The sequence below is a fragment of the Melanotaenia boesemani genome, chromosome 13, assembly GCF_017639745.1.
Source record: "Melanotaenia boesemani isolate fMelBoe1 chromosome 13, fMelBoe1.pri, whole genome shotgun sequence".
In the NCBI taxonomy this organism is placed as follows: domain Eukaryota; kingdom Metazoa; phylum Chordata; class Actinopteri; order Atheriniformes; family Melanotaeniidae; genus Melanotaenia; species Melanotaenia boesemani.
This window is the reverse complement of record NC_055694.1, coordinates 15,037,209-15,063,629: the sequence shown is the minus strand read 5'-3', so window position 1 is coordinate 15,063,629 and position 26,421 is coordinate 15,037,209. Positions and strand designations below refer to the sequence as shown.

At 40.3% G+C, this 26,421-nt stretch overlaps 1 protein-coding gene across 5 annotated transcripts in view; it reads right to left on the bottom strand.

The window, feature by feature from the left end:
* The window catches only part of LOC121651974 (neuron navigator 1-like), a 79,254-nt gene that overhangs the window by 42,975 nt on the left and 9,858 nt on the right, over positions 1-26,421 (bottom strand). For 3 of the 5 annotated variants that reach the window (XM_042004471.1, XM_042004472.1, XM_042004473.1), the window contains 3 exons: positions 20,532-21,353; positions 7,111-7,213; positions 5,304-5,639 (listed from right to left, as the gene is read on the bottom strand). In XM_042004471.1, coding sequence (XP_041860405.1) covers positions 5,304-5,639; positions 7,111-7,213; positions 20,532-21,353 — 1,261 coding nt within the window. Of the gene's footprint in view, positions 1-5,303; positions 5,640-7,110; positions 7,214-20,531; positions 21,354-21,588; positions 21,735-26,421 lie in introns of those variants that run through there. The other 2 variants (XM_042004475.1, XM_042004474.1) reach the window with 2 other exon arrangements.

Genomic DNA, 26,421 nt, shown 5'->3' with positions numbered 1-26,421 from the left:
AATTACAAACTATACTTTATACTGTGACACTGTTTTCCATTGCAACCTGAAAAATTTTCCTTTTCACACTCTTTTGGGAAAACACACACACACACACACCAAAAAAAAAAAAAAAAAAGAAAAAATCAACAAGTTTGCTTTTATTATTTTCTTTTTCAGAAGTCATTCATGACTCCAGAGCAGAAAAAATCTACCTTGAGAAAAGTATGAAAATCCAATTTGGTTTAAATTAACACGGCAGAGAAACAAATTTTTTAATATTAAATATAGCTTTGCCTCTTTTTAAAAAAGTTTTTATATGGTTCAAAAGTTCTGTGCGTAAACTTACCTCCAGCTTCAGCTCATTGAAGTAGCAAAAGTGCGAGAGGCATATTCATGAAATTTGATGAAAAGAACCAGAAAACTGTCTCCATTGAGGGTGCAATATTCTTAAACTAATGACACCCATAGACACCAACAGCAGGAAAAAAGGTGAGGAAGAAAAGGTTTACAAAAAGGTAAAACCAAAATGGATACACATGTATATTAGGTGCTTTGACTTGCATTGCACAACTTTTAATCACTCTCTGAAGTGGTACTGCAAAAGTGGTACATTGATTTAATCCAAGACACTGTTTCTGTAAACTGTTTCTTGAATTAACATTAACGTGCAGTTGTTTCCACAAACAAGAGAATGTGTCTTTAAAGCTTTGTAACGCAGTTTTGTGGAAAAATGTCACCTATAACCTCTTTAACTTCCATGACACAAGGCAAATTTAGGTAAACACACAGGCATTTAATTAACTGTGTATTATATTACACATGCATGTGTCTATGTGCAAATTATTAAGCTTTTTCAGAGCTTCATCCACCATGCTTCATAAAGGCACACTTTGATCACAGACCATGTTATAATAACATTCAGAGTGGGGGAGTGGGCTGTGCTGTTAAATTAGTGAGGGGGTCTGTAACTTGATTACAGTGTGAGTCACAGAGTAAAGACCTGGGAAGAGGGAAGACCATGTGTCCAGTGAGGATCACATCTGGAGGTGCTCTGTTGTGAGTGAACAAGTATCACGTGTAAAAAGAATTCATTAAACTCAAGTGTCAGATTGGTAACCCTGTGTGTGTGTGTGTGTGTGTGTGTGGGTGTGAGGTCCTGTTGTAGGCCAGTAGGTGGGGTCAGAGGGCTGACAGAGTAATGCTGACCTAAAGAAAAAAATCTACTCAACTTTACACATACACACACACACACATAACACACACACACGCACAAGAGTGTGGTCTTCATTTAATACCTTTATAAACCCCTGCATCCCTAAAGTAATGTTGAGAATAAACTACAAGGTCTCTTGAGTTTTACCTAACTAAAAGTAGGCTACTTTACCACTGAGCTAATCATCAGATAAAAAACCCCTTTAAAACTCTGGTGAGACCAAACGTCAAGTCATGAGGCCAAAGTAACACGATGACATCTAAATTTATTCCAGGCATCATTTATTTTCAAAGCACATTAGTTCTCTATCAAAACTTGCACATTTCTGTTTCACTTCCACATACAGTGCGTGACTGACACACACACACACACACACACACACACACACACACACATGAAAAACATCTCGGTTCTGTTTTTCTAAAAAGCACTTGGCATCAAATCATAACACTTAAAGCGGCAGACATCGACAGGCTTCAGGGAGCTGTGCGTGTGTGTGTGTGTGTTTGCCCTGGTCTGCAACAAATGTTTTCATAATTCAGGCGATTAGTGCAGTGAACCAGCATGTCTTGCAGTGTTACCATGGCAACTCTGCGTTTACTAATGTTAGGATGTTGAGGATAGGTGCTCTTCCATCCAGAAGCTAAAGCGTCTGCAGCCAGCGGGGCAGAAAACTAACCACACACTCATGCAATTGTCGCCACGTGTTTATGTGTATGTTGAGCTTATTATCATCATTCAAACCACAGCAAGCAATGATGTCTATCGAAATAATTTGGAGTGTAGCCACCTATACTCCAGTCGTTTTGGATCAAAATATCTTTGCTTTGTGGGTATTTTCCACCACGTTTAGAGATAAAATCCACTTCTTTCAGTTATCATTCTTTGGGTTGTTACCACAAATAAGCTTGTCTCCATTAAGAACACATGATAATATATTTATTTTTATTCTCCATTCAGGGAGGGGAAAATCTGGAACCTGTAACATGGATGAGGTGAATATCAATAAACAAATGGGAAACATGTTTAAATAATCTACCGTCTCCCATATAGTACAACTCTTCAACCTGAATGAGACCACACCTTAATACTGTTTAACTACATCCATGCATACACTTTTAGGGAAATAACCTCATCACAGTTTCTCATCTCACTATTTCCTTGTAAATATGACGTGTGTGTGTGTGTGTGTTGGGGGTGTACTGGGAAGACTCTGGATCCAGTTCAAACTGATCTGACAAGCAGAGGCCCCAGCTAGAAAAGCCCTGGAAATAGATAACTGACACAAGGGATCATGACTCAGTATGTGTGTGAGTATTTAAGGTCTGTGTGCAGCCAGGTCAGAATACAGTCATGGTAAGCTCACCTTCACATGAGTAAATTCAAGTGAGTCACGGTGAGTAAACAGTCAAATCCTACAAATATGTTTATGCGGAAACTGGACTTTAATAAGAATTTCCTTTTTAATTATATTTCCCTTAACAGAACAAAGGGATCTGAGACACAAAATCCCAACAAAGAATGTTTTTGTGATGCATAATATATACATGGAGGAAAATCCCATCTTTTATATATGCAGGGGTTGGATATAGTTGTGCACTGTGACCCCTGTATGACATTAGCAGTGCCTGTATGAATAATGGATTAGGATGTGTAATAAATTATGCGATAAGAAAGAGGAATTCAGCAGGGTGGGTACTCCCAAGTTGACAGGGTGGAGACAGACTGCATACAGTCAGAGGGTGGAGGAAGCAGCAGAGAATGAGGGAACAACAGAGCAGGTCTGACCTCTAGTGGTAAAGAAATAATGAGTCGTGGTTTAAGTTGCAGATGGTTGTTGACTCCCAACCAGTTCATAGTATAACACAAGATCTCTCACTACACACTAAAACCTAATGTTTTGTTGATTAATTAAGAGTTGGAATATTAAGTTAATAAAATGGTCAATGAAAAATTAAATGAAAATATCTTTGGAGATGAAGGATATGCTCTTTGCTCTGCCATGTTAAAGCAAAAAATTATAAGGAAATAACCTTGAGAATTTGAGGGCTGTACAGTATGTCTTTTGGCAATGTATAAATTAAGCAATTAGTGTTACTGGAGAATTGTATTACAGAAATGTTCACTATAAAAATAATTATTAGTATCAGGTCAACATAAAACAGCAGGACACACTTATAATCCAAATCTACTGAATTAACAAGCTCAGCTTGAAGGAACGTACACATATACGTATGTATACATGTGCAACACGTTCTTTGATTGTATTCTTATCCTGTGTGACAAAATGGTAAATAGTTGTGTTTTATCTTGTATTCTTAAAATTAGACTTCAACCTCATGTTCTTAAAATATGCACTTTAACTCTTGCACTGTAAATTATGCACTTAATGTAATATTTACCACAACCACTTTGCATTTTACTTTATATGTTTGTACATTTTTTTTCGTATTTTTTTGTTTTATCTTTTCTTGTATGGTGTTGTTTTTCCTTCTACTTACCTGCTTTGGGATTACAGATGAAAATGAGTATTTTTAGCTATATCTTGTATGTTTAAATCATGCGTTTTTGTACTGACGTTCATTAACCTGCACTGTCCCAATCAAATTACAAATAAATGAGAATAAATAAATAAATAAAGATAAGATACAAATAAATGTGTTTTCTGTTTGAGTCTATTTAAACATAATTGGTCCATTTCTAAATCTTTTTTCTTTACTCTGTCAACAAATGTTGCCTTTCGTTTTGCCTTCTCACACGAAGTGTAATATAAAACTGTATAACAACTTATTTTGGTTACAACCTGAAACACAGTAACACTACCAGGATTCAAACTGTGTTGCAATTGATTTCCTGGTCACTGGGGGTTCATTTTTGTGGTTACCTTGGAGATGTCAAACTGCGGCCAGTACAAGGCTTTTTTTTTTTTTTTTTTTTAAGCTTGGATATACACACACAGCCGGAATCATAGTGAGATAATGTGTTTTTGTTCACTATGCTCAGAGTTGGTCAGTGAAACATGATGCTCTGTCCTCAGCTGGGGTGAAATTGTGTCATAGCTTCTTATTTTTATGCAGCAGCTGCAGGTTCCCCAACAACAACCAAGAAAATCTATTTTACAAAGCTTTAGTCATTCTTTGACAGGCTTTAGAGTTAATTTCTTCTGTTGTGTGCTGATGGGAATCTAGTTATTCTTATTGAATAGTCACAAGATGCCACAAAGCAGTGATAAATAAAAATTTAACCACAAAAAACAGCTACCCTCGTGCACATTATTATTCCTATGACCCGCTCCAGTGATTCAGTTGCCACAGAACAAACAAGTTCACTCAGGAATAATTTCCATAGGTTGTGTGTCAATACCACATAGAGGCACAGACTAACATAATTGAGACTATTTTTCACAAGTGAAAAAAATAGCCTCCTCTTAAAAGATGCTGAGTTAGCTGCCAAAAAAACATGGAAATAGAAACAAAGCTTCCCTTCCTAGGTTACAACCACAACACAGCACAGCCAAGAAGCTGATGAATTTTTCTAAAGATCAAATAGCTCATGTTTTGTTTTCTGTTGTGATCTCAACTCAACTGTTTTTTTTTTCAATACATGAGCACGTTAACACAAAAATCCTTTTGCCCTTGCGTCAGCTAAACTGAACTCTTACTGCATATTAAGTTACAGATCTTTCAAAGACATCTGCATTCTAGTTTTGCCAGCAGGTTCTGGTGAGCCAACATTGGAAGGTTTCCTCCACCCGCAAAACCAGCGGGTTTGCAGCTGAATGACAGGATGATCTCTGCAAGGGGGCTTGATAATTGTGACATCACTCCCTACTCTGCCAGAGGGCAGCTTTCTGTCTACAGCAGAACCAGCTGCACAAGAGGAGATACAGCTGACTGTGTCAGCCAGATATCATGAGGGGGGTTTGTGATAAATAACAGGTTGGCTGATCAATGGTGGTAAATAATAATACAGGCCTAATACAGGCCTGACTGCAGCTGTGGGGATGTCCTGTTTTCCACACACTGCTGTGTGTTAAGTTATAAAATATTCAGGAGCAGGTTAATGAAACAAAACGTGTGCTTTTCAAATAAACATATAAACAACTCACCCATTTCCCAGATCATCAATATCATCATCATCATCATCATCCTCATCATCATCGTTTGGGCTCTTCCCTCCAAGGTCACTATCACTTAGGTAATCTCCCTTCAATAAGGAAGTATCAGACTCAACCAGGTCTTCGATGAGGTGGATACGTGGCATGTGATTGATTCGGAGGGGAACATCTGAGGAGGTGTTGCCTGTGGATGGAGCATCACCAGCCTGTAGACGGGGGCTAGCTTGACCCTGACGCCATGACAGAGGAGAGGAGCGATTCGAGAGGCTAGAAATTGAGAAGGCAGCAGCTTCATCGCTGTCGTAGCACATGGTTCCCTCGACACAGCTATGGAATGAGAAATATTTACTTATCAGAGTGCTGAAGACAATCAATTTTCACAGTAATGTGTCCCCTTCTTTCCCAAAAAACAGTAAATGAGTCTTTATTTTCCTCTTTTTATTTGTTTGTTTTTGTCCTTTCTCAGAAGAGCTTAGGATTTGCTTCCCCCTACTTAATCATAAGAACATATAAGGGTAAACTTAAATATAAAACATATAAAAAGCCTTATACTGATTTTAAAAAGGACTCTGGGGTTATTTTGGATACGTGTGTGTATGCATGTTTGAAGAATGCCTTTGAATATCCTTTTGGGAAATATGTTGCAGCACATTGAGTTTGAAACAGCATAGTTTGTTGTTTAACAAACATTTGCATCACTAACATCACATGCATTTGCTGCTCCAAAGAATCAGCACATTGCTGCTTAGTGCCTGGACTGAGAATGATGAGAATTAGCATATTAAAAGTTACAAGCTCTAAAACTGTATGACAGCACATGCATCTGCCTGCTGCATTAGAATTAATCTTGTCTGCAGGATACAGAATCATCCTTAAACACCACCAATAAAGACATTCCTAAATGAAATGCTTAACTGGTAGCATAAAACAGTCAGGCAGAGAAGAAGTGAAGAGAGGAGAGGATGCTACTAATCTTCTTACAATGCTTTTTAACAAGCATTCTGTTTGTCACACGCATGCACTATACAGTTAAAACACAAATGGGAAAAACAATTAACATTTTCTGTAATACATTTGTTTAATTTGTGCAAATCACAGGATTTATGACATCCTGTTTACATTTGAGACTTCCACAGTCAGACTGTATGCCTCAAAGCAAAACATGCCTTTAGTAACTCAAGGTTATTATAGCAGAATAAAAGAAAAATGGCAAAGGAAATGTATTCCAGCAGGGAACCATCTGCTGAGTTGCACTTCGTGTGAAGCACTCCCACTGAGGGACAAAGATAGGATACATCACAGGGGGATGCATCAACGGCCAGACTGAGGGGAAGCTCTCAAGGACAAAATCTGAAGACATGAGGAACCAAAACCAGACCAGGAAGCAGAGGAAGAGGGTGTGTAGGGTGCACAAACATGTTTGTGTAAAATCAATCAGAACATCTTTGCTTGTTGTTGTGTGTATGATTATGACTGTCATGAGTGTTTATCAGCAGGGTTGGCTTTGAGGTCAGACTACCGCTAATCCTGCATCAGTTCTGTATGTACAACATAAAGAAAGAGCAGAGCAGGTAGAGAATGACTGACTAAAAGCTACTGGTCTAACAGGGACTCTGATATTGATCAGAGCCTCTGCAGACAGTTAACCACCACACCCAACACACTGCAGCGTCAGTAAGAATCATCTTGACTGCTGTTCATTTTTTATGTTGTGTGTGTAAGGGTTGTTGTATTTGGAATTGTTTTTCCATCCATGTAGTTATGTCTATGTGTGTTGGTGTATGAATGACTGGCTGACCTGTGACTGAGCTGAACCCCCCTCAGGCTGGTCATGGTTTCCTCCAGGTTCTGTCGAAGATCCAGAACATTTTGCACGGTCCTTTTCCTCTGGGACTCTGGGTCTGCGGAAAACACACACAAGAAAAAATTGTCATGTTACACTATTAAAGCAAAACACACAAAATACCTGTTCAATAAATTTTATAAATTATGAAAGTAGGCATAGCAGAATACAAGTAAACACAAAACATTATATGATGATCAGGGAAGTTGTGCCTACTGCTTACGCCAAAAGGTGACCTAATGTTAAGTCCCTGCACATCATGGCCAAAATCTAGGATTAACAATCAAAACAAAGCCAGAAACTAAATCTAAAATAGAGGAACAAAATGATGGAGGTGAAAATTCACTTCTAAAAGACAATGCAGTCATAGTGAAAGCACAGGTATTTCTCCAGATGAGTAAATTATATATGAAGCTAATGTACACGACAACAGAAGGAGAACTTTGAATCCAAGTGGGCCAAATTCTCCTGCAGTATTCAGTTAATGCACCACCAGGCACGTTATCTTTCTATTTGTCTTGATGGATGCACCCTAGTTTAGTCCATCTGCAACCACCCTCAGTCAATGTGGCCGCTTGTTGCACTGTTCCCCTTTGCCCCTTGCTTGCTCAGTGGGAGAGCAAACCAAAGGTTGTTTTCACATAAGCCCACCAGCAGACACACTGGCATCTGTGTCACCCCATCCAAATAAACTGCAATCTGCTCAGATTGAGCCATGCAGATTCACGCTGAGACATGCAGCCACACAACTGTTTCATATGTGTGTTTTTGCATGTGCGTGGGTGTGCATGTTTTCAGGCTACTCTCACATCAGTGTGAGTGAATGAAAAACTGATATCTCATCTGCTGATACAGTGATGTAGCACTAATATTAAACTGTGGTCAGTTTGCAGTTTAATCTAAAAACATTAATTACTGCTCCCAAGTTTGTTCTCCATACAAACCAAGAAAAATAAATATAAATAAACACATTTAGATACCCACTAAGTATACCAAGGATTCATCATGTGACCTTCACCAGTCCACTCCTAAGCTTTCTGGAGTGTATTTATTTCTGATAAGGGAATGATAAAAAAGTGTTTTAGTGGTCAGATATGGGATAGTCTGGTTACCCCTGAGGTTGGGTGATCATTAAACCAAGCCAGCTGATTCCCAAATAAACACAGCAAGGTATTAATATAATTGAGGAATGTGGTCAGACCCCATAATTGTTCTTATAGACCAAGTTTATTTTAAACATGTAAGGCTTATTTGTTGACTGGGATACATGCTTTTCTGTGTCAGAAATTTGCAGTACACTTGGACTAGCTCTTGAAACTAGTCACACTTATTCAAACAAGCATTATTCATCCCTACCAACACCCCTATGAAGAAACCCAGATGGCTAGTGAGGAGGTGAAGAGGGAGAGGTCATCCTAATGAGCGAGAAAGCAAATCATGGACTGCCAGAAGTGTCAATCTCAACAACAGCTGCAGACCAATCACATACACATTTGTATATGAATGGTTCTCCACTCACATTCAAACACATATACACACAATGACAGACACTTAATCTAAGTCCAACACATAAAATTAGATTGATTTTTGCCAAAGAGAAAGGGTACTATACAATTGATTAGGCATCCCTGGGGACATGGAGCACAAAAGAGAGATGATTAAGTCATCGTGATGCAAACCAACAGTTTGCACACAAATGTACGCAGAGACACATTGCAAATGTTCTGAGGGAAGAAATAATAGTACGAAAATAGAATTTCTTTGTTCATTGGGAGGGGAGTGAAGTGGCGATGCACATTTTGGAAAAATCACGCTCTTAAAAACCACTTTTCAGAATTAAAATGTTCATATTTGCTAATGTGGTCATATAATGGTTCAGCAGGAACAAAGAACCTCTAATATGTGCAAACACAAAATAACACACACATACAGGCTTTAATTGGGTGATTTTAATTACCTTAAACGGGAGCTTTGTTTAACAATAGCATCAAATTGATTAGATACGGTCTGTGCTAATGTGTGTAAGCCTATATGTGTGTGTGTGTGTGTGTGTGTGTGTGTGTGTGTGTGTGTGTGTGTGTGTGTGTGTGTGTGTGTGTGTGTGTGTGTGTGTGCATAAGTCTGGGAGAGCCTTCCTGTCCCGCCTCTGCCCTGGTGGGCCCAGCTGGCATGAGGAGGGGGTTGTGGTGGAGGGAATTAGGGATGCAAATATCCCTGTCAGGTCTGGCAGCTCCCCTGGGGTGCTGATGAATTACATTGATCTGGTTTAAACTAAGTGTGTCTTTGTGTGTGTATGAGTATTTATGTGTATTAGATGGGATGGTACCTCCACATCACTTCTGGAATCACACATGAACACACTCCAGCTCTGAGGAGGCTGGGAAACTAGCTGAAGCGCCTCTCATAATGGCCTACTCAGTTTCTTGGAATAAGAGTCAGCATGATGGAGTGAGTGTCGTTTTAAGTGCATGCATGTTCTGCATCCACAGGGATATTGCTGCATCCTAATGGGAATTGGCTACCAGACAGAACAGACTAAATAAACTGGTACAACAACATATTTCAATAAGACTGAAGAAAAAGATAGTTATGCATGTACAGAGAGAAAAACAGGAGCCATTTTTGTTTGGGAATATAATATTCTGCCTACTGCATCCTAACAAGAGTCCAGATGGCTGTTTAACTTAAATGTCAAATGGATGAAGAAAAAAAAAGCACTGTCTGTGTTGCTGTGTGGTCAGGTCAAAAACCCATTAAAAAGTCCTGCTGGCTTTGGAATTGGCAGCAATGTGAAGGAGCTTGTTTTTAAATGCTAAGGACAGCAAAGCCAGATGTTTTCATAGTGCTCTAGCTTTTATTTATATATTTATTTACTGGTGATGAGCGTGCTATTTTTAGTTTTTTTTTCTTTTTTTTTGGTCTGTTTTATCAGCAACAGGGCTGCTGCATGTGGTATTATACAGGAGCAACCTGGACACATCCTCAGTGAAGGACCTGGAGTCATCAGGTGTTTTGGGTCTTATCTTCAGACACTCTCTTCCAGACCACCCAGCTGGGGGTGAGCAGTCCCCAACCTGTGTCTAGGTAGCTAACAGTGACACTTGCCCACCCCCTTTTTATCCAGACCCACCGGGAAGCTTTTTTTGCAGCTTCCAAAAAGTTCTTGGTGGCTTGTCTTCTCTGCTGTTCACAGATTCCTAAAAGTCCCAGGACCTGGTGTAATGATTTCCCTGTGAAGCCCCTGCAGCCTACTTTGATAGGCTCACAATGGGCCTTCCACCTCTGCCTCCAACACTCTGCTACCAAAAGTGTGTATTTGTCTCTCTTTTTTTTGCATCTCTTCCATTCTGTCATCTTAGTGGACAATAAATTCCAGCAGCACCACTTGCTTGATTACCTCAGACATAAGGACCATGTCAGGCCTGAGTGGGGTTGATGTAATCGTTTCTGGGACTTCAGCTGTCTTCCTGAGTTGGCCAGGAACTGCTAGTTTTTTGCTGCTCAAAAAAGTCCTCCCGCTGCCTTTGGACAAGGTTGAAGCTTCTCTTCTGTGCGAACAAAATAGATGGAGCACTTTGTAGGATGTTGTGACTTGTTGGAGCTGATGCTGGTACAGATTGTATCTTCTACGGCCTGCAGGACTTGGTCATGACCTTAGGTTAGAACTTCCTGGGAAATTCAAGGCCTGGATTTACAAACACGGAATCATGCACCAACTGATCTAGCCTCTTCTGGTATATGAAGTCCTAATTTCCACTGTGGAGACTTTTCAAAGCAAGATACATCACAGGTGGCTGGGCTTGCCACGGAGTCCCAGCAGCATTGCTCATTATAAACAAGGCAAGGCAAGTTTATTTGGATGGCAAGATGTGGTGTCCTTCAGATCACCAGTAAAGAGCGTCCCCAAACTCTTAACTGGCTTCTCAGACAGATTGAATTTTTGTGTTCCCCTCAGAACTGGTTTGTTACCTTGACCTTTTTGAAGACAAGCGACCTGGATTTGGCAGGTTTGCATCCACATCTTCATCAAACTGGTCCCACTCTGACTCTTTGTTGACAACAGGCCACAATACACAGCCTCAATTTTTACAGTCTGCTTAAGGGGAGTGCTTGTGGTGCTTGGAGTTTCTGGACACTGTGGGGTGACTCTGGATCCAACTCCTCCTCTGTCACACCAAGTACTATAGCAAGCGCAAGTTCTGTGTGTTGCACCACTTGCGTCCTTGAGCAGCCCATCTTGGTCTGGTGAATTTTTAACCTCTCAGGTTTTTGCCAACCTTGCAGCATCTGCAGGCAGCACTCAAAGCCGTTAATATATTAGCTATGGTCGTGTCCAATGAAAGCTAACAAAACTATTGGATAAATGCTGGTTTTAGTGTTTAAGTTATTGTTTTCCTGGTGGGAAAAAAAGAGGACGAGTGAAGTGGTAGGAATGCTGCATGATGTAGCTTGTGCAAAGAGTATGCATGTGGGAAAATAAAAAGGAGAAACTGCTGTTCACTTGCTTTCCTTTGGGCTTACTAGACTCTCTCCTCCATTAGAAATGAACAAAATCCCCAAAGATACACTAATGGGTTTGTCCTTTCAATAACAGTGTGCAATTTTGTGTGTATGTGCTTGTGGATATGTTTGCGTAGCAGTTCCACATTCTTTTTTGCGTATTTTTGCATATGCCAACTCATGAGTGTGTGCCCTCATCAGAGAAGGATTCATTTTTGTGGAATAAGAATGAAGGTCTGAGTAATGGCTCCCATTTCTATTCTTTTCCTTCTTCCCTCCGGAGTTCATCTGTCCCTGTCCTATCTTCATGTGTGCACATACGTTAGTGTCACTGCGACTGTCCTCAGGCTACAGCAGTGTTATTACGTGATAGATAGCTGCCGCTGGTGCCACAACTGTACCTCCATGGATGTATGTCTTTAAAACAGTCATAAGGCAAAGTGGCTGTTTTGTCTATTGCAAACACAATCATTTCAGCATTCCTGACTGGTGACATGAAAACATTTGTAGCCTTTGTTACAGTATTTTAACAGAATGGTGGTGGTAGGATTTTGGCTTTTTGTATTTTACTTGACAGGACTACTTGGTTTAATAGTCATGCTTCCTGTCTTCTCTCTTTTCTGTGCTGCAAATCCACTCAGCCTAGCATCACAGACCTCAGCTGACCCAAGATAGTTTGCAAAACAGGAAACATTACAACATACAGCCATTCCTGCACATCTGGACAGGGCAGACAAACACACATTCAAACACCAAAATATGCATCTGTGTACAAACCCACTGGAGTTCATCTGCCTTACTGGGATGTCGCAACAGGATATTAGAGTACTTGAAGATAATATCTGATATAAGATATGAATGGTTAATGAGCATATCAGAGTACAAGATTGCATCTGTGTAAAACAGAGTTTAGCAGCAGTTGATTCAAATGCTGTAACTGATGCACTGGTCTTCCCATGAAAAAACAATTAAGTGCATTAATGCATATTTGCAAGGTGGAGAGGAGACAAGGAGCCAATTGCTCTGGTAGTGGCAAAACCATTTAAAATTGAAAACCCTATGCAGGAAGTTACCTCAGAAACAAATGCATAGTTAAGAACAGTAAATGTTATACATCCTGAATTCTAAGTGCAGCAACTAATACACAGTTAAGACCTGCCAACTTTAAATCTTCTCAGCTCAGATTGCCTCATTACCTAAACCTGGCTTTCAGAGTGATGGCACAAACACAAACACACACATAAACACACTAAGTCTATCTCCTTAACTACAGCTCTATCTTCTTAAAAGTCACAGCACTATCCGCTTATAGGAGGATAAGATAAAGAGGCTTCAAGTGACTTTAGATAACTTTACTTTCTCAGAGAGGAAGGTCAAGAGTGCATCAATGCAAAACTGAAAGAAGATGACATTTCTAGCCTACCTGCTTAAACATCCAAGCACAAAGAGGGATTCGTATGCATATCTTTCTCTTTACAAAGCAGCACTTTGACAATAAAGAGATTAAATAGGCACAATTTTAAACACACACACAACATATAAACACATATGGTTTGCAGGCAATGTTTGGGTGTATTTATGTTCAAGAGGGTTGTTTCCTGTGGAACTGTATTTTACAATGTGCTTGAACCCAGCTGCAGCTCTACTCACACATGTCAGACACACAAGCTGCTCTCTGTGTGCTGAGCCTGGACTATTAATGAGGGGATGGGGAAACAGTGGAACTAATGACAGCAAGTCAGAGTCTCCGCTTAAATGGTACAACATACAGCCAATGAAACACATGGGCACAAACTAGTAAATAAATACACATCTTTTTGTGTATTTTGGATGTAATTTAAATGGCATTATTTTAACTGTGTATTTTATCTAAAGTTACCACTACTACTTTGAACCAGAAAAATTTATGATTGTCTTAGTTTGACTTCTATTTTACTGCAAATAGTTTAAAGACATGTTTTGTTACCATCTTTTTATTTGCTAATTTAGGTCCATTGGTACATTTTACAGCATTTTAAAAAGATTAAGTCAATCACAATTAGGCACAAAATCAGTATCTAGTCTCAAAGGAGCACAGACGAACAGAAAATCTCATATTTGTCCAAAAATGTATGAGAAAAATCATTTAAATATTTTTAAGGATCTTTAAAGAAAATGGGAAGGGATTTACATATTATTCCTACTGCAAAATGTTGTAAAACAATTAAAATAACTAAAGAAAATAATTCAGTGCTTAAAGGGTAAGCCTAACCTGGATACCTGCAACCTATGAACCCTTTAATGGCACTGTATTAAGAACTATCTATCAGTCTATCTTCTACCATTTATCCCTGGTTGGGTTGAGGAGAACTAGCTTGAGAAAAAAACAGCCCATTTAATCCAGCTCATCTAAAGGATTCCCAAGGTAATCCCAAGCCAGCCGAGAGACACAGTCCCTGGGTCTTCCCCAGGGTTACCTCTTGGTGGGATGTGCCCAGAACACCTCACCATGAAGGCGTCCAGAAGGTATCCTAACAGTAATGCATCAAAAATGATCATTCATCAAGATGAAGTTGTATTAGTGCCATTGGTAAATGTCGCTGACATTTATGTGATGTCTTAAAACAGTGCATTGAGATTTGAAAGAAGGATATGTTGTTTTTTTCTTGCAATAGCTGCATTTTCAACAAGAAAATGTGCTAAATCACATACTGCACACTTTTCAAGGAATGGCTGCAAAAGAAAAAGGTATGGGTTTGGGACTGGTGTATTTGCAATCCTGGCCTGTCCTAGATACAGAAATGTGTGCAGAAGGTTCAAATGAAATTGTGAAAATTAGAACTATTGTACACCTTAAGATGATTGCAGGAAGAAAAGGACAAAATAACACTTTATCGTTTCATCCTCAGTTGAGTAGAGCGCTTGAAATGCAAAAATGGATGTATTAACAAATTAAATAAGATGCTGAACATGACATACTATCTGCAATTAAACAGAAGTAAAGGGATATGTAGCAATCGCTGAGTTTTATTTGTGTCTTCCACGTTCAATATGTCCAAACTGTTTGTTTTGTTACTTGACCAACAACTTTTTATTTGGTTTACAGACTGTAAGAAAATAAGACAAAGGTGACTAATAGAGTGTGTTATGCTTAGATATGTAACAAGATCAGTGTATATTTACAGGAAACTTTCTTTAATTAGATGAAGTGTGATTAAGTGACCTGATGTAAATCAAATTCTTGGCAAGTGATGCCAAAGTAGTACTGTAGAATTGATTAAAAAATGACAAAACACAGCTAACACTGGCATAAAACTGGTCAGAAACCAACAGAAATGTCAATTTTCAATTAACCTGTGATGGTTAGAAAACACCAAATGGTCATCCCAATGGGCTTTACTTCTTATATCTGACCAACTACATTTCATTGAGCATCTACTGACTTTAATGTCATGGTTTTATTAAAGTAAATAATACTTTATCAATCATGTAAGGGAAATTATATTGTTGCAATGCATACTTCACTGAAAACCTTTGTCATTGCAGAGGGAGCTAGCTGTTCCATTTGCAGTTGCCGAGTCAAATACTGTTGATATATTTGAGGATCAAAGGTGGCACACTACTGATTTCAGTCTAAAGATGACATAAAAAGAACAGTTGTGTTGTGCCAGCTTTAATGCTAGTGCCAGAGTAAGCCATATACCACACATCAACTCAGATCAGTTTGTGTGTTCACAACTTATGCTATTTTGTTACAGCAGCCAGAAAATGCACAGATACTTCAGTAACATTGGACACTTTTATCTGCAAGCTTTTCTTGAGAGGAAAAATAAAAATAGAACAGAAATAGAAGCATACTAAGTATTCCTCATCACAAGATGGCTTGCATAAATTTCCTCCTGTCTTTATCACCCTCTTACTCTCACATGCAATCACATGTGCACCTAAAGCATTAAAATCTGTGAGGTTAATGGAGGACGTTACAAAGAGCAAAATTATGCTGGGATTGACACACAAACAGTCCCCTAAATGTCATGTTCAAGGAATGAGATCCCTCTGAGGGATGTTATTATTGGATTTCTTCACATTATTTGAGCAATACTCTTATGCTTCATCCATTAATATTTTGAAAATAATTTTCACATTGAGACTCACTGCTGGTAAGTTGAGGGATAGTGTAAGCACTTCAGTTTTATCCATAAGCACTTAAACCTTTCAGACTTCAACAAACATATAACAAAATGCAACCCTGTCACCTTCAACAGAGTTTATTACAAATGGTGGATGGTGAAATAACTTATTTTTAAGTGAGAGGTAATGTGTGTGTGTGTGTGTGTGTGTGTGTGTGTGTACGTTGTGAGAGAGCTGATGAGACAAAAACACACTGAGTACTAATATGATTTAGCAGGAAGACGGCAGGAAGCAGACTGCACTAATGCAATGGCTCCTGCATTAAGTCTTTACAGACTGACCACAAAGCATTGTAAACACAAACACACACAATGGAGAAAGCAATGCATAATCACAGATGCATTCATGTGTATGAACAGTTCTTTTTTTAATCCACAGTAGGAACACTCCTGGTGACAAATTTTCTATCATGCTAAAGATGTCCTCTGTCACCCTTCTGAAACACCAGAAATATCCTGCCTGCTGTCTTACTGGTGACAGAACACTGCTGGCCATCAACTCACATCAGAGTTGAAAGAGAGGAAGAGAAAGAGAAAGAGAGAGAGAGAGAGAGAGAGATCTGGAGGGATGCTTTATTCCTCACTTTCCTGTTGTCTTTTGTGTTTATTTGGTTTGTCACTACTCCTCGATGGGAGGACGACTGTCCTGAATCCTTCACTCATCAAAGCCTGGGGCGGAACCAGCCGCTCTGACCGCACCCGCTTCAACATTAGAGACTCAGCACTGGGATCACAATAGAGGAACTGACTGTGAAAAATACTCAGTCACCGGGGGAAAAAAAAAAGGATGAATACAAGGGAGGGTGGACAGGAGAGTGTATCAGTGACTGAATGTGGCGCACATTTAATGTGCATGTGTGAGCATGCTTTGGACTGAGGAAGCTGCAGTGCTTTGACGTTATTTCCTGCAGCGCTGTTCAGTTCCCTTGAACAGGCTTGTGTACGTGTATGTGTAAGCATTTGTGTGTGTGTATGTGTGTTTCTTCTTTTCCAGCCTTTGTTGATTTCTCTGTAGGGTTTATTGTTCCTCAGACAGTTGAGGCAGAAGAACCATCAACCAGACAAACATGCCCCCCACACACAATTCAATGTCGAATCAAAAGAATAAGCACATTGGTGGTCAAGGCTGCTTTAATGAGCATCCATGTGTCACAGTGTCACACTTTGTTCTCATGGTGAGTTACAGTACATGTGACCATCAACTCAGCCAAAACCAAGACCACACAGCATCTTCAATCTTCTAACCTACATCCCCAAATACCCAAATCTCTAACCAAGCAGATGTCCTGATAGCTTTAATCTTTAATTCATTTTAGTCTTTACTGCTGGCCTTTTTTAGGGTGATAGATCTGCGATTAGTAGAATGGGGGGTTGAATCTTCTCATTATCTTAATGCAAGGTTTAATCCGGATGCTTGGTTGGTGTCTTAGCTAGGATTTGCCCTAAACTGTGCTTGCCCCATGCTGGGAAAGGCCACTGCTTCAGGGAGCTTACCCTCTCACACACACCTCATTATGGGGGCTAAGGGAGGGGTCATTAGAGACACACATCTGAGGTTCAGTCCTTTAGATTAGTATAGCAGCCTATGCTGTATAAGATTTACAAGATGAAAGTCATGTAAACTTCTTTTTTACTAGCAGAATTTCTTTGACAATTCCTAACTTTAGTACTGCTGACAAAATATAGTAAAACACATTTGCAAGTCCAGAGCTGGTGCCCATGGACCCTCAAGTCAAGTAATTCTCCAAATCCAATAAATGAAAAGCTTCTCATCACCCCATGGTTAAACATGGATGTCCGCTTATCGCAAAGAAGATCATACAAATACTAATCCTAACCTTGAAATATCCAGGATTGTTTCTTTTTTCTTTTTATAAGTTATTGTGTCCAGGAGGAGGGTTATCTCTTCAAAGTTCACAGAAGATGGTCTTGGGTTAAGCGTCCTCAGTGGCATTCTTCATTATCTTTGCCTATTTCTGCAGGCTTATTTCAAAAGGACACTTTTATAGTGCATATTACCAGATATCACACAATATGACATTTACAAAGCTAAGACACATTCTCTAGTTTTAACTGTATCAAATGTTTAAAGGGAGACATTTCACACTACCAGGAAAAATATTATCTCATCTGGAATTTAATGGCAGCAACATGTTAAAAAAAAGACAGGACAACAAAAGGCTGGACAAGTAACTGTTAATAAAAAGAAATAAATGGAGAAACATATTGCAGTTACTTTGGTTTATTGAAAACAGGTCAGTGACATAGGCATAAATAAGAGCACTTTAGAGAGGAAGAGTCTCTCAGAAATAAAGCTGGGCAGAGACTGAGTGCAACCTAATAAATCTACAAATTGTGGAGCAATATTAGAACTATTGCAAACTTCAAATGTTGAATTCTAACTCTTGGGGATTTGTGGTTATATAAAACATGAATTATCATGTACAGTATAAGCAGATTTATATTTCTTGCACACAAACCATAAAAGAAAGAAGCGGTGTTGATCACTGAAAATCATCCACTGAGCATCCATAATCTATCTTCCTATGACAGAAGCACATGGAGTAGAACCCAATTAGCTAAGCGTCCCATCGGAAATGGAGAGGCAGATAGGATAAAGGATGAGCCCTCAGCTGCATGCTGCAGGGCAAGTTACAATTAACCTCTCTGTAACAAACGCATGCAATTTCAAAAAAGAGTATACATGCACAACTATCCTCCACACCTGCTGTGGTTTCTGTAATACAGCCTGTGGCAAGTTGCTGAGGCCTTCAATGACCCACAACAATGTTTCATCACTTGGGATACCAGGTAGATCTTTAGGGTACTGGTTCTTTCCCTAATTAGGGTCTCAAGCAGCAAAGGAGCAGGAGCTCTACCACATTTGTTCTGATTCATAGTCTTTAATTTCATTTAATTTAATTTTGCCACCATTTTTAAGGTTTTAGAAAACATTTAAATTTATATAGACAATCAATCAATCAATAAATCCCCCTATGTGACACATGCGACTTTATTGGTAAATGGTAAATGGTAATGTATTGCTGCCTTATTGTAAGAGATCATTCATCTCACCTGGTACAGGATGGTTTTGTTCCCTAGTGGCCAAGTTCATCCTGCCAACAATGTGGTGGTTAAAGAATTTCTAAGTGCTCACTGAAGTAAACACATGCTAAAGTTAAGTCCCAGTCTGTTCAGCCCCTGATCACTACTGACCCCCCCCCGCGCCCACACACACACACACATTAACCTTTATTCTTACACAGTTCATCCCTCATCTTTTTACCATTTTTCAACCTGGCTGTGTGTTGAAGGCGTGGCCAACATCTCAATGAGAAACAAGGTCACATACATAAACACACACAAAACAGCATGTACAGTACAAACACACTGAGGGCTGCAGGGGCAAGGTCATCCTCACTGTGATTAGGATATGTGCTGCATGCTGCAGGATGATGAGGAGAGAAAATGAGAAAATGCAGAGAATGGAGAAAGATAGAAAGAGGTTTGATGATGGACATTAAGCAATTTCCTCCCATCAAGCCAGAATGAGAGACCTGCTGCATTATTCTCTCCCAGTACTCTGATGGTATCTCCTCCCACTGAGATGGTGGATAGAAAGAGAATGAGTAGTGCTACAATGCAGACTCTCAAAGAGAGTGTATGTGTGAATGAATAATGGATGACTGGTTTAAACCCAAGTTTGACCTATTAGTCATAAACTTAGTCATCATTCTCACAGTAGACCCCCCAGTAGCTAAATGTTTGGATGCACAATGTGTCCTACTGCATCTGCTGCCAATGAGCACAACATGTTTGTAAGTATGGTGGAACACTACCTGCCCATGCCACCACCCCATCAGATTCTCCTTTCTCCTCCCACACGTTGCCCTCGGTAACAGGGAGAGGAGGTGGGGGTGGGGTGGGGTGGATAGTGACCATCTGTCAGTGGCCCAGAGATCAATGGAGGTGGAGAGGAAGAAGGAGTGAAGGCGTGAAGGTGGGGGTGAGGGGGGAGTGGTGTGAGGCTAAATATGTGGCCCACTGTGACCAGAGCCTGGCTCAATGTGCAGCCGTTTTATTTACCGAATGAAAACCCACTCCCCGCTAGTCCCACTCACACGGCCTTTATTAACGACTGGCTGACTTTGGCATGAGCCAGGAGACATGCAGAAACATTCAGATGTCACTTTGACTTCTGCATACATCGATGCTGTCATATGCTCCCACACCAACATGAAGTAAAAACATAAAAACGAGTAAGGGAGGTATAATAACAAAAGATGAGGGACTCATTTGATGGGTTAAAATAAATCTAGCTCACTGTGGCAGTGGGTCAGATGAGACTAGGCCAAAATGCTCCACTGCTGGCTAATGAATCAACAACAAAAAAATGTCAGCTTCTGTGAAATGCTTACATCAGCTGCTTTGTGGAACCCCATACTTCTACTACACATATACACACATATACTTCTATGTAAATACAACAAAATCACTCTAACACTTCTAAATGAAGCATATTGTCATCAAAGATTTGAACCACCTGCAGACCATGCTTAAATCTCTTTAAAAACACACAGATGTTATGGTCTGCTGCAACAGAGACTGCATTAATTTAAAATTCCGTTTTGGTGCTGGTGCTCGAGCAAGAGCTGAACGGAAAGGTCTGGGTGTGGAGAGGAGAAAAGAAATAAATTGCAGACTCACCCAGCATTTGGCTGAAAAGCAGCTGTTCCAGGTCTCCCAAAACTGTCACAACTAACTCTGGGTCCACCTTCAGAAAGCCCTTATCATCTTCGCCCTCTGTCCCCTTTTTTTCTTTCTTTTCTTCTGTTGACTGAGGTCCAGATTTCCCCTTCTCCCCTGGTTTCTTTCCATTAGTTCCAGTATTACCAGCTCCATTGGAGTTAGCTTTAGAAAGGTGCTCAGCAGGGTCCATGTCTGTGTTCTGGCTCCCCTCAGTAGCCTTGCTGATGGGCTTAACCTCAGCATAAGGTCCCCGTGGTTTACCAGGTGCAGGTATTCGACTTGGCTTTCCCACGCTTGATACAGCCGGGGAACAGAATGATTTGGGCTTCCCCTGGAATAGCGATTGTTCTGACTTTGAAAGTGTCCGGGAGAGCGGAGGTCTCCCACCAGCTGCTGGACCTGTCTTGGTCTGGCCCGCTTTGTTGGACCCTGTGCCAGGTCGACTTGTATCGTCATTCCATTGAGGTGATTGATACAGGTGCATTTTCTTCTCAGCATCAGTGAGCACACACAAGTTGTTAAGTGATCGCTGCTTGCGGAGCCTGGATGGATTGGGAATTGGAATGGGGATAGATCCAGAGGTGGGTCGGTAAACCTTGAGCTCAGACCCAGGGGGACGTGGAGGCCCCTGGGGAAGACCTGAGGGTTTGGCCTGTGGCTTCCTAGAGGCCATGGCCTGAGCTGAAGTATCCTGGCAGGAGACAACTGCAGACCTCAGGTCCAGCACTCTGGGCTTAGCAGTCAAGCTAATGCTAGCCACATTAGCCTCCACCATCCCTCCTGCAGAGAGCAAAGCAACAGCATCAGTGACACATTCACAAATACACACAAAAGCATACTGAAAGAAATGTACGGAAGAAGGGGACAAAGAAAGGTGTAAAGGCACAAAGACTGTCTGGTTTGTACCCCCTCTTTACCCCTGGGTCATGTCTGAGCCAGACTCCCCGTAGTGTAAGACTGTGGGTTCACCCCTCTGTTGAAAATGACGCGTGGGTTAGAAGAGTGACAGCCTTACTCACTGCTGATAATCCATGGATCTGCAGATCTGAGTCAAGTTTCTAAATCCACTTGTTTAAAGCGTTTTTGCAGCTTCCTGAGCCACACAAACAAACAACTGACCAGCGTCTTTCTCACTGTCTCCTTTGCTTTGCTCTTGTTCTGTACTCCTCCTGTTCACTGGGTAGGCAGCAGCCGACTGACAGGAGAAGCAGTTGCAGCAGCAACAGCATCCCCCTCCCCTCTCTCTCTCTCTCTCTCTCTCTCTCTCGCTCTCTCTGTCCTCCCTCTTCCTCTCTACACGCACTGCTTTGCTTACTCTACCCCCACCAGCTCATTCACCCTCCCTCTCCTTCTTCCTCCTTTTTCTTTCCTTCTCTCCTGCGTTCTTGTTGTTTTTCGCTCTGTTTCGCCTCCCACTGGCTGATTCACTACCCCATCCTCTGTCTCAAACGCGTACCGCAGATGCCGTGTTATGCTGCTCACCAGTGAGTGCGAACATAAGGGGTTGATGATAAATTACCAGCATCTTGTGTAAACTCGCCTCTTCCTTGTTTTGCAATAACAGCTTTCTTTTGAAGCATGTCCTCTTTTTAGTCACTTTCTCACTAAATCACTCAGCCTATTCACTATTTTCAATAAATCCATTGTTTTTCTCAAAAGTATCAAAAAGGAAACGAGAACACAAAGGTAAGAAGACGAAAAAGACAAGAAAACTCAACTCGAATTAAAAATAAATACTTACTTACTGTGACTCAAATAATCATGGCTTACCAAATAAGCCAGCTAAAGTAAAGACCCATTCCACAATCCTTCACAATCAAATTAACTATTCCACTCATCCATTCAGACTCATTCAGATTTTCTTGTGTGTCCTAATCACCACAGACCCTTCTATGAATAAACTGGTTAAAATCATCTGAAAAACAAGACAGGCCTGTCTCTAAATATTCTGCAATTAGTAGCCAGCAGACGTCAAATAGTCATCACATAACCCCCACCTGCCTCACATTACCTCGGCACTCATCCTTCTTTTCTCATTTCCTCCCTTCCCATCTTTCCTGTATGCCCCACCCTACCCCATCTACTTAATACAGATGTGCAGGCCATTAGGCTTAAATATTATAGATTTATCACAATTTCAATAAATCCCTCCGCGCTACTATTACAATACATCAGTGATGTAAAACAAGCACACGTGTGGGTGTGTGAATCAAACTAAGTGTCTGTATTTTTATTTGTCTTCTCCTGCATGTGTAAGTGTCTGTGTGTGCGTGTGTGTGTGTATGTGTATGAGTGGATCTCTCTATGAGCATGTCACATTGATGAGACAGGCCCAAAGAAGCCAGAGCCCCAGTCTAGTGACTTGGCTAGCTCTCAGCTGTGTCATTTTATTGCTCTAAACATTCCAACTTTAACAAGGAAACAGGAATACCTCCTTCTTCAGTCTTTTTATTTATTATTATTCTTATTATTCTTATTATTCTTATTTCCCCCATCTGATTGTTTCAGATACCAACAACATGTTTGTCTTCACACATATATTTTTTCTCTTTTTAGAATTTCTTTCAAATAATTGAGATTTAATTACCTATGCAACTGAAATTCACACATACATCTGAACACACAACTACTTCACAACAAGGACCTCAATCAATGAAATATAACATGGCATGTTTTGGGTAATTGGATAAGTTGGAATATGATCATGCAATGCCCTTGATTGTCTATTTAATCATGATGAACAGATACAGACCTAACTCAAAGACAATAATAATGCAGATGAAATACAGTATAACTTCTTATATAATGAATTTTTTAGGTTCTGATGTATTATGTCTGCAAACTATACATGGATACAATGATGTTTTCACAGCCTGTATTCATTATCTGCTTGTGTGTTTTAATTTCACTTGTATGCAAGCAGCATTGCCTGCAGCCATGATATTATCGGGCTTCCAAGTGGTAGGAGAAATACTTAAACAAGGCTACCATTTTCAGCTACATTTGCATAAACTGGTTAACACTTAACCAAAATGAAAACAAGCAATATTCTGTTTGCTCACATTCCAGCTTAGTTATAAGAGAGATGATTTAAAAACAGCCCAAAGTGGCGCCAACGAAACCTAAAATTGACAACAAAACACATTAATGTGCATGCACAGGATATTTGCCCCCATCCGAACACCCATTTGGTCTTGAATGAGTGTGTGTAATACAGGAGCTGAGTACAGACACATTTGCAGGCATACACTGGCTGTTTTACTGTGTAAAGGCCAAAAACATTCATTAGAAACAGCTAGCTTTAATAAAAGGCCAATGTCCAGGTGGTTATGCCACACTGAAGCCAGAGCTGTGTGGTGACAGTTATTGGGCATCTGGGAGCTGGTCCAGCAGGCTCATAGGGGGGATGAGGGGTGTAATTTAAGACTAATAGGTGCTGTACATCAGCTCTTACACCTCCCTGATGAGGGATTATGGTTAGTCGAAAGTGAGTGACCACATACAAGGCAGGTCTGTGTTGCGCATAGGTGCACTGGGGCAAAGAGACATGTCAATGCTCTTGAAAGCACATACAAACAGGTAAAGTGTATGTTAGCAGAACACAGCTACTTGTTTATTCCCGCACTCGTCTCCCTGGCTCCACAGTTTAATCACTTTAATATATGACTAAACTAATCATACTGTATATTCTCTAGCTTTTTGTACTTAGTGTTTGACGTTATGCACATACACACAAGCACACACAGTGTGCTGTCTGTGCAGACTCTCTAGCTGACCTGAGCATTCTGGCCTAACATCAAAGAAGCTGGCAGTTTCAGTGTGATGAGCGCCAGTCCTCTGTATCAGTCCTCACATTCAGCACGTAGCAGCCTCATGCGTTCAGTATGTGCCAGAAGTGTGTGTGACTACGTCTGTGGGCTGACCACAGTAGCTAAAGTCTTGGAGAAATTTGACACGATGACAGTTCCATAAACACATTAAGCTGCTATTAAGCAACATAAAAGCAGACAGGTAAAATTAAATATTTGGGGTGAATTGGTTGATTGAAAGTAAATTGAAAATAGAAAAAGAGGGGCAGAGAGACAGGTAGAAAGTGTAGAGAGCTGCACTACTTTGCATGAGTATATTTGCACTGGCATCCCTAAACAGTAGGGAACAGATTCGCCACTACTCAAAAGAGCAGTCATGTGAAGTAGGACACACTCACAGACGCTATGTACCTCATTATATGCATGTTTACAAAGTTATACAAGGTCTCCCGCCTTAAAAAGGAAATTTACTGTGACATTAGGAGGTAGCTTTGAGACTTTGAAAAGAATAGTTCTCATTTGGCTTAGCAGATGGCATGTGTTCTCACTTTCACCCACTCCCTGTTGTCACCCACCCCCTCTTGGTTTCTTTTGTTTTGCCTTTTTGTGTGCAAGTAGAAGAAAAAAGTACTGATTTAGAGATGAGACAAGTGTGAATGGGGTGGAGAAGTGAGAGGAAAAGAGTGAACAAAATAAGATTGACAGAACAGAAGATAAAGGAGAAAAAATATTAGAGCCAATACCAAAAAAAAGAGATCTACTAGATGCTGCGGTTGAGGAATAAGCTGAAAGATTGAGGGAAAATGTATAATATATCTCAGAAAACAAAGCATTAAGGAAAGTGAGAGGAGGAGGAAGAGAACTGGTAAGGAAGGATCTCAATATGTGAGCCAGTGGAGCAAAGGAAGCCTGTAAGACAGAGAAGGGATATCCTGCCTAACTGCCTCACCACTCCTGCTACGTTTGCTTATGTCCGCTAACATGCTAACATGCTAACACATGGGATCCACAGGACACAATGAAGAATACCAAACTATGACACACATATACACAAGGGAATGCTTACAGATGTTCTAGCACTGAACCACCACAATGACACAGCTTTTAATGTCCTGTTTACACACAAATTACTGAAAGTGCAATCTGATTGATGCATGCAGCCCGTGACCTCCTATTTTGAATTGATTTTGTATCCCTGAATAACAAAGGAAGTTTTTCCCCAATGACACCTTGAATGGTTTCACCTCATGCTGATGATGCACAGCATGACTCACTGGCTTAAACATTTTACCGATTCAGCTGCTGATGACAATTGCGCAACTGCATCAGTCATACTAACCCCCGAATGCAAAGGCACAAATATTTATCTAACAAAAACACCAGTCTTCTCCAGACAGGATGTCACACACTCATTGTGAATCACACTGCAGCTGAGAGCTGAGAAAACATCAGCTGCCATTCTGAGCATATTAAAGTGGGTGAAGAGAGACAACTTGTGGGTTGTGTGTCTTTTTAAAAGGTATTTGTAGATGCTCCCTCGCCCGATGCCTCAGTGCTGACATTCTCAGCACACTTCCCAGGAGTTTCCCATAATGCTGTGTTGCAGAAGATGGTTGCCTGGTTACAGCGTGGTGTGCATGCAGCAGAAACAGATTTTTAGCATGTAGACTCATATTATAGGTGTGTGTATTTGTTTTTTGTTTTTGTTTGTTTGTTGTTTTTTAGGGTTTTGTATATGGAAGAAACATGTTGTGGTAGAAGTACAATGTACAGAAATATTTGAATAAAAATTCAAAGATATATCCTAAACCTACAGTACATGCTTACATCCTGGCAAGTTAGAATGGGCTTCTTTGTGGGTTATTAATTTGACTGATAGATGTCTTTGTGACTTCCTGTGTATACGTGTTATCCCACATAAAGAGGTTACACACATGAATGGTTTAATTAGACTTCCTTGGTTGGGAGTCACCCAGTGGTCAAGAAGTACTTGTGTAATCATTCACCCATTCATCAATTCACCCCTCGCCCTGCATTTT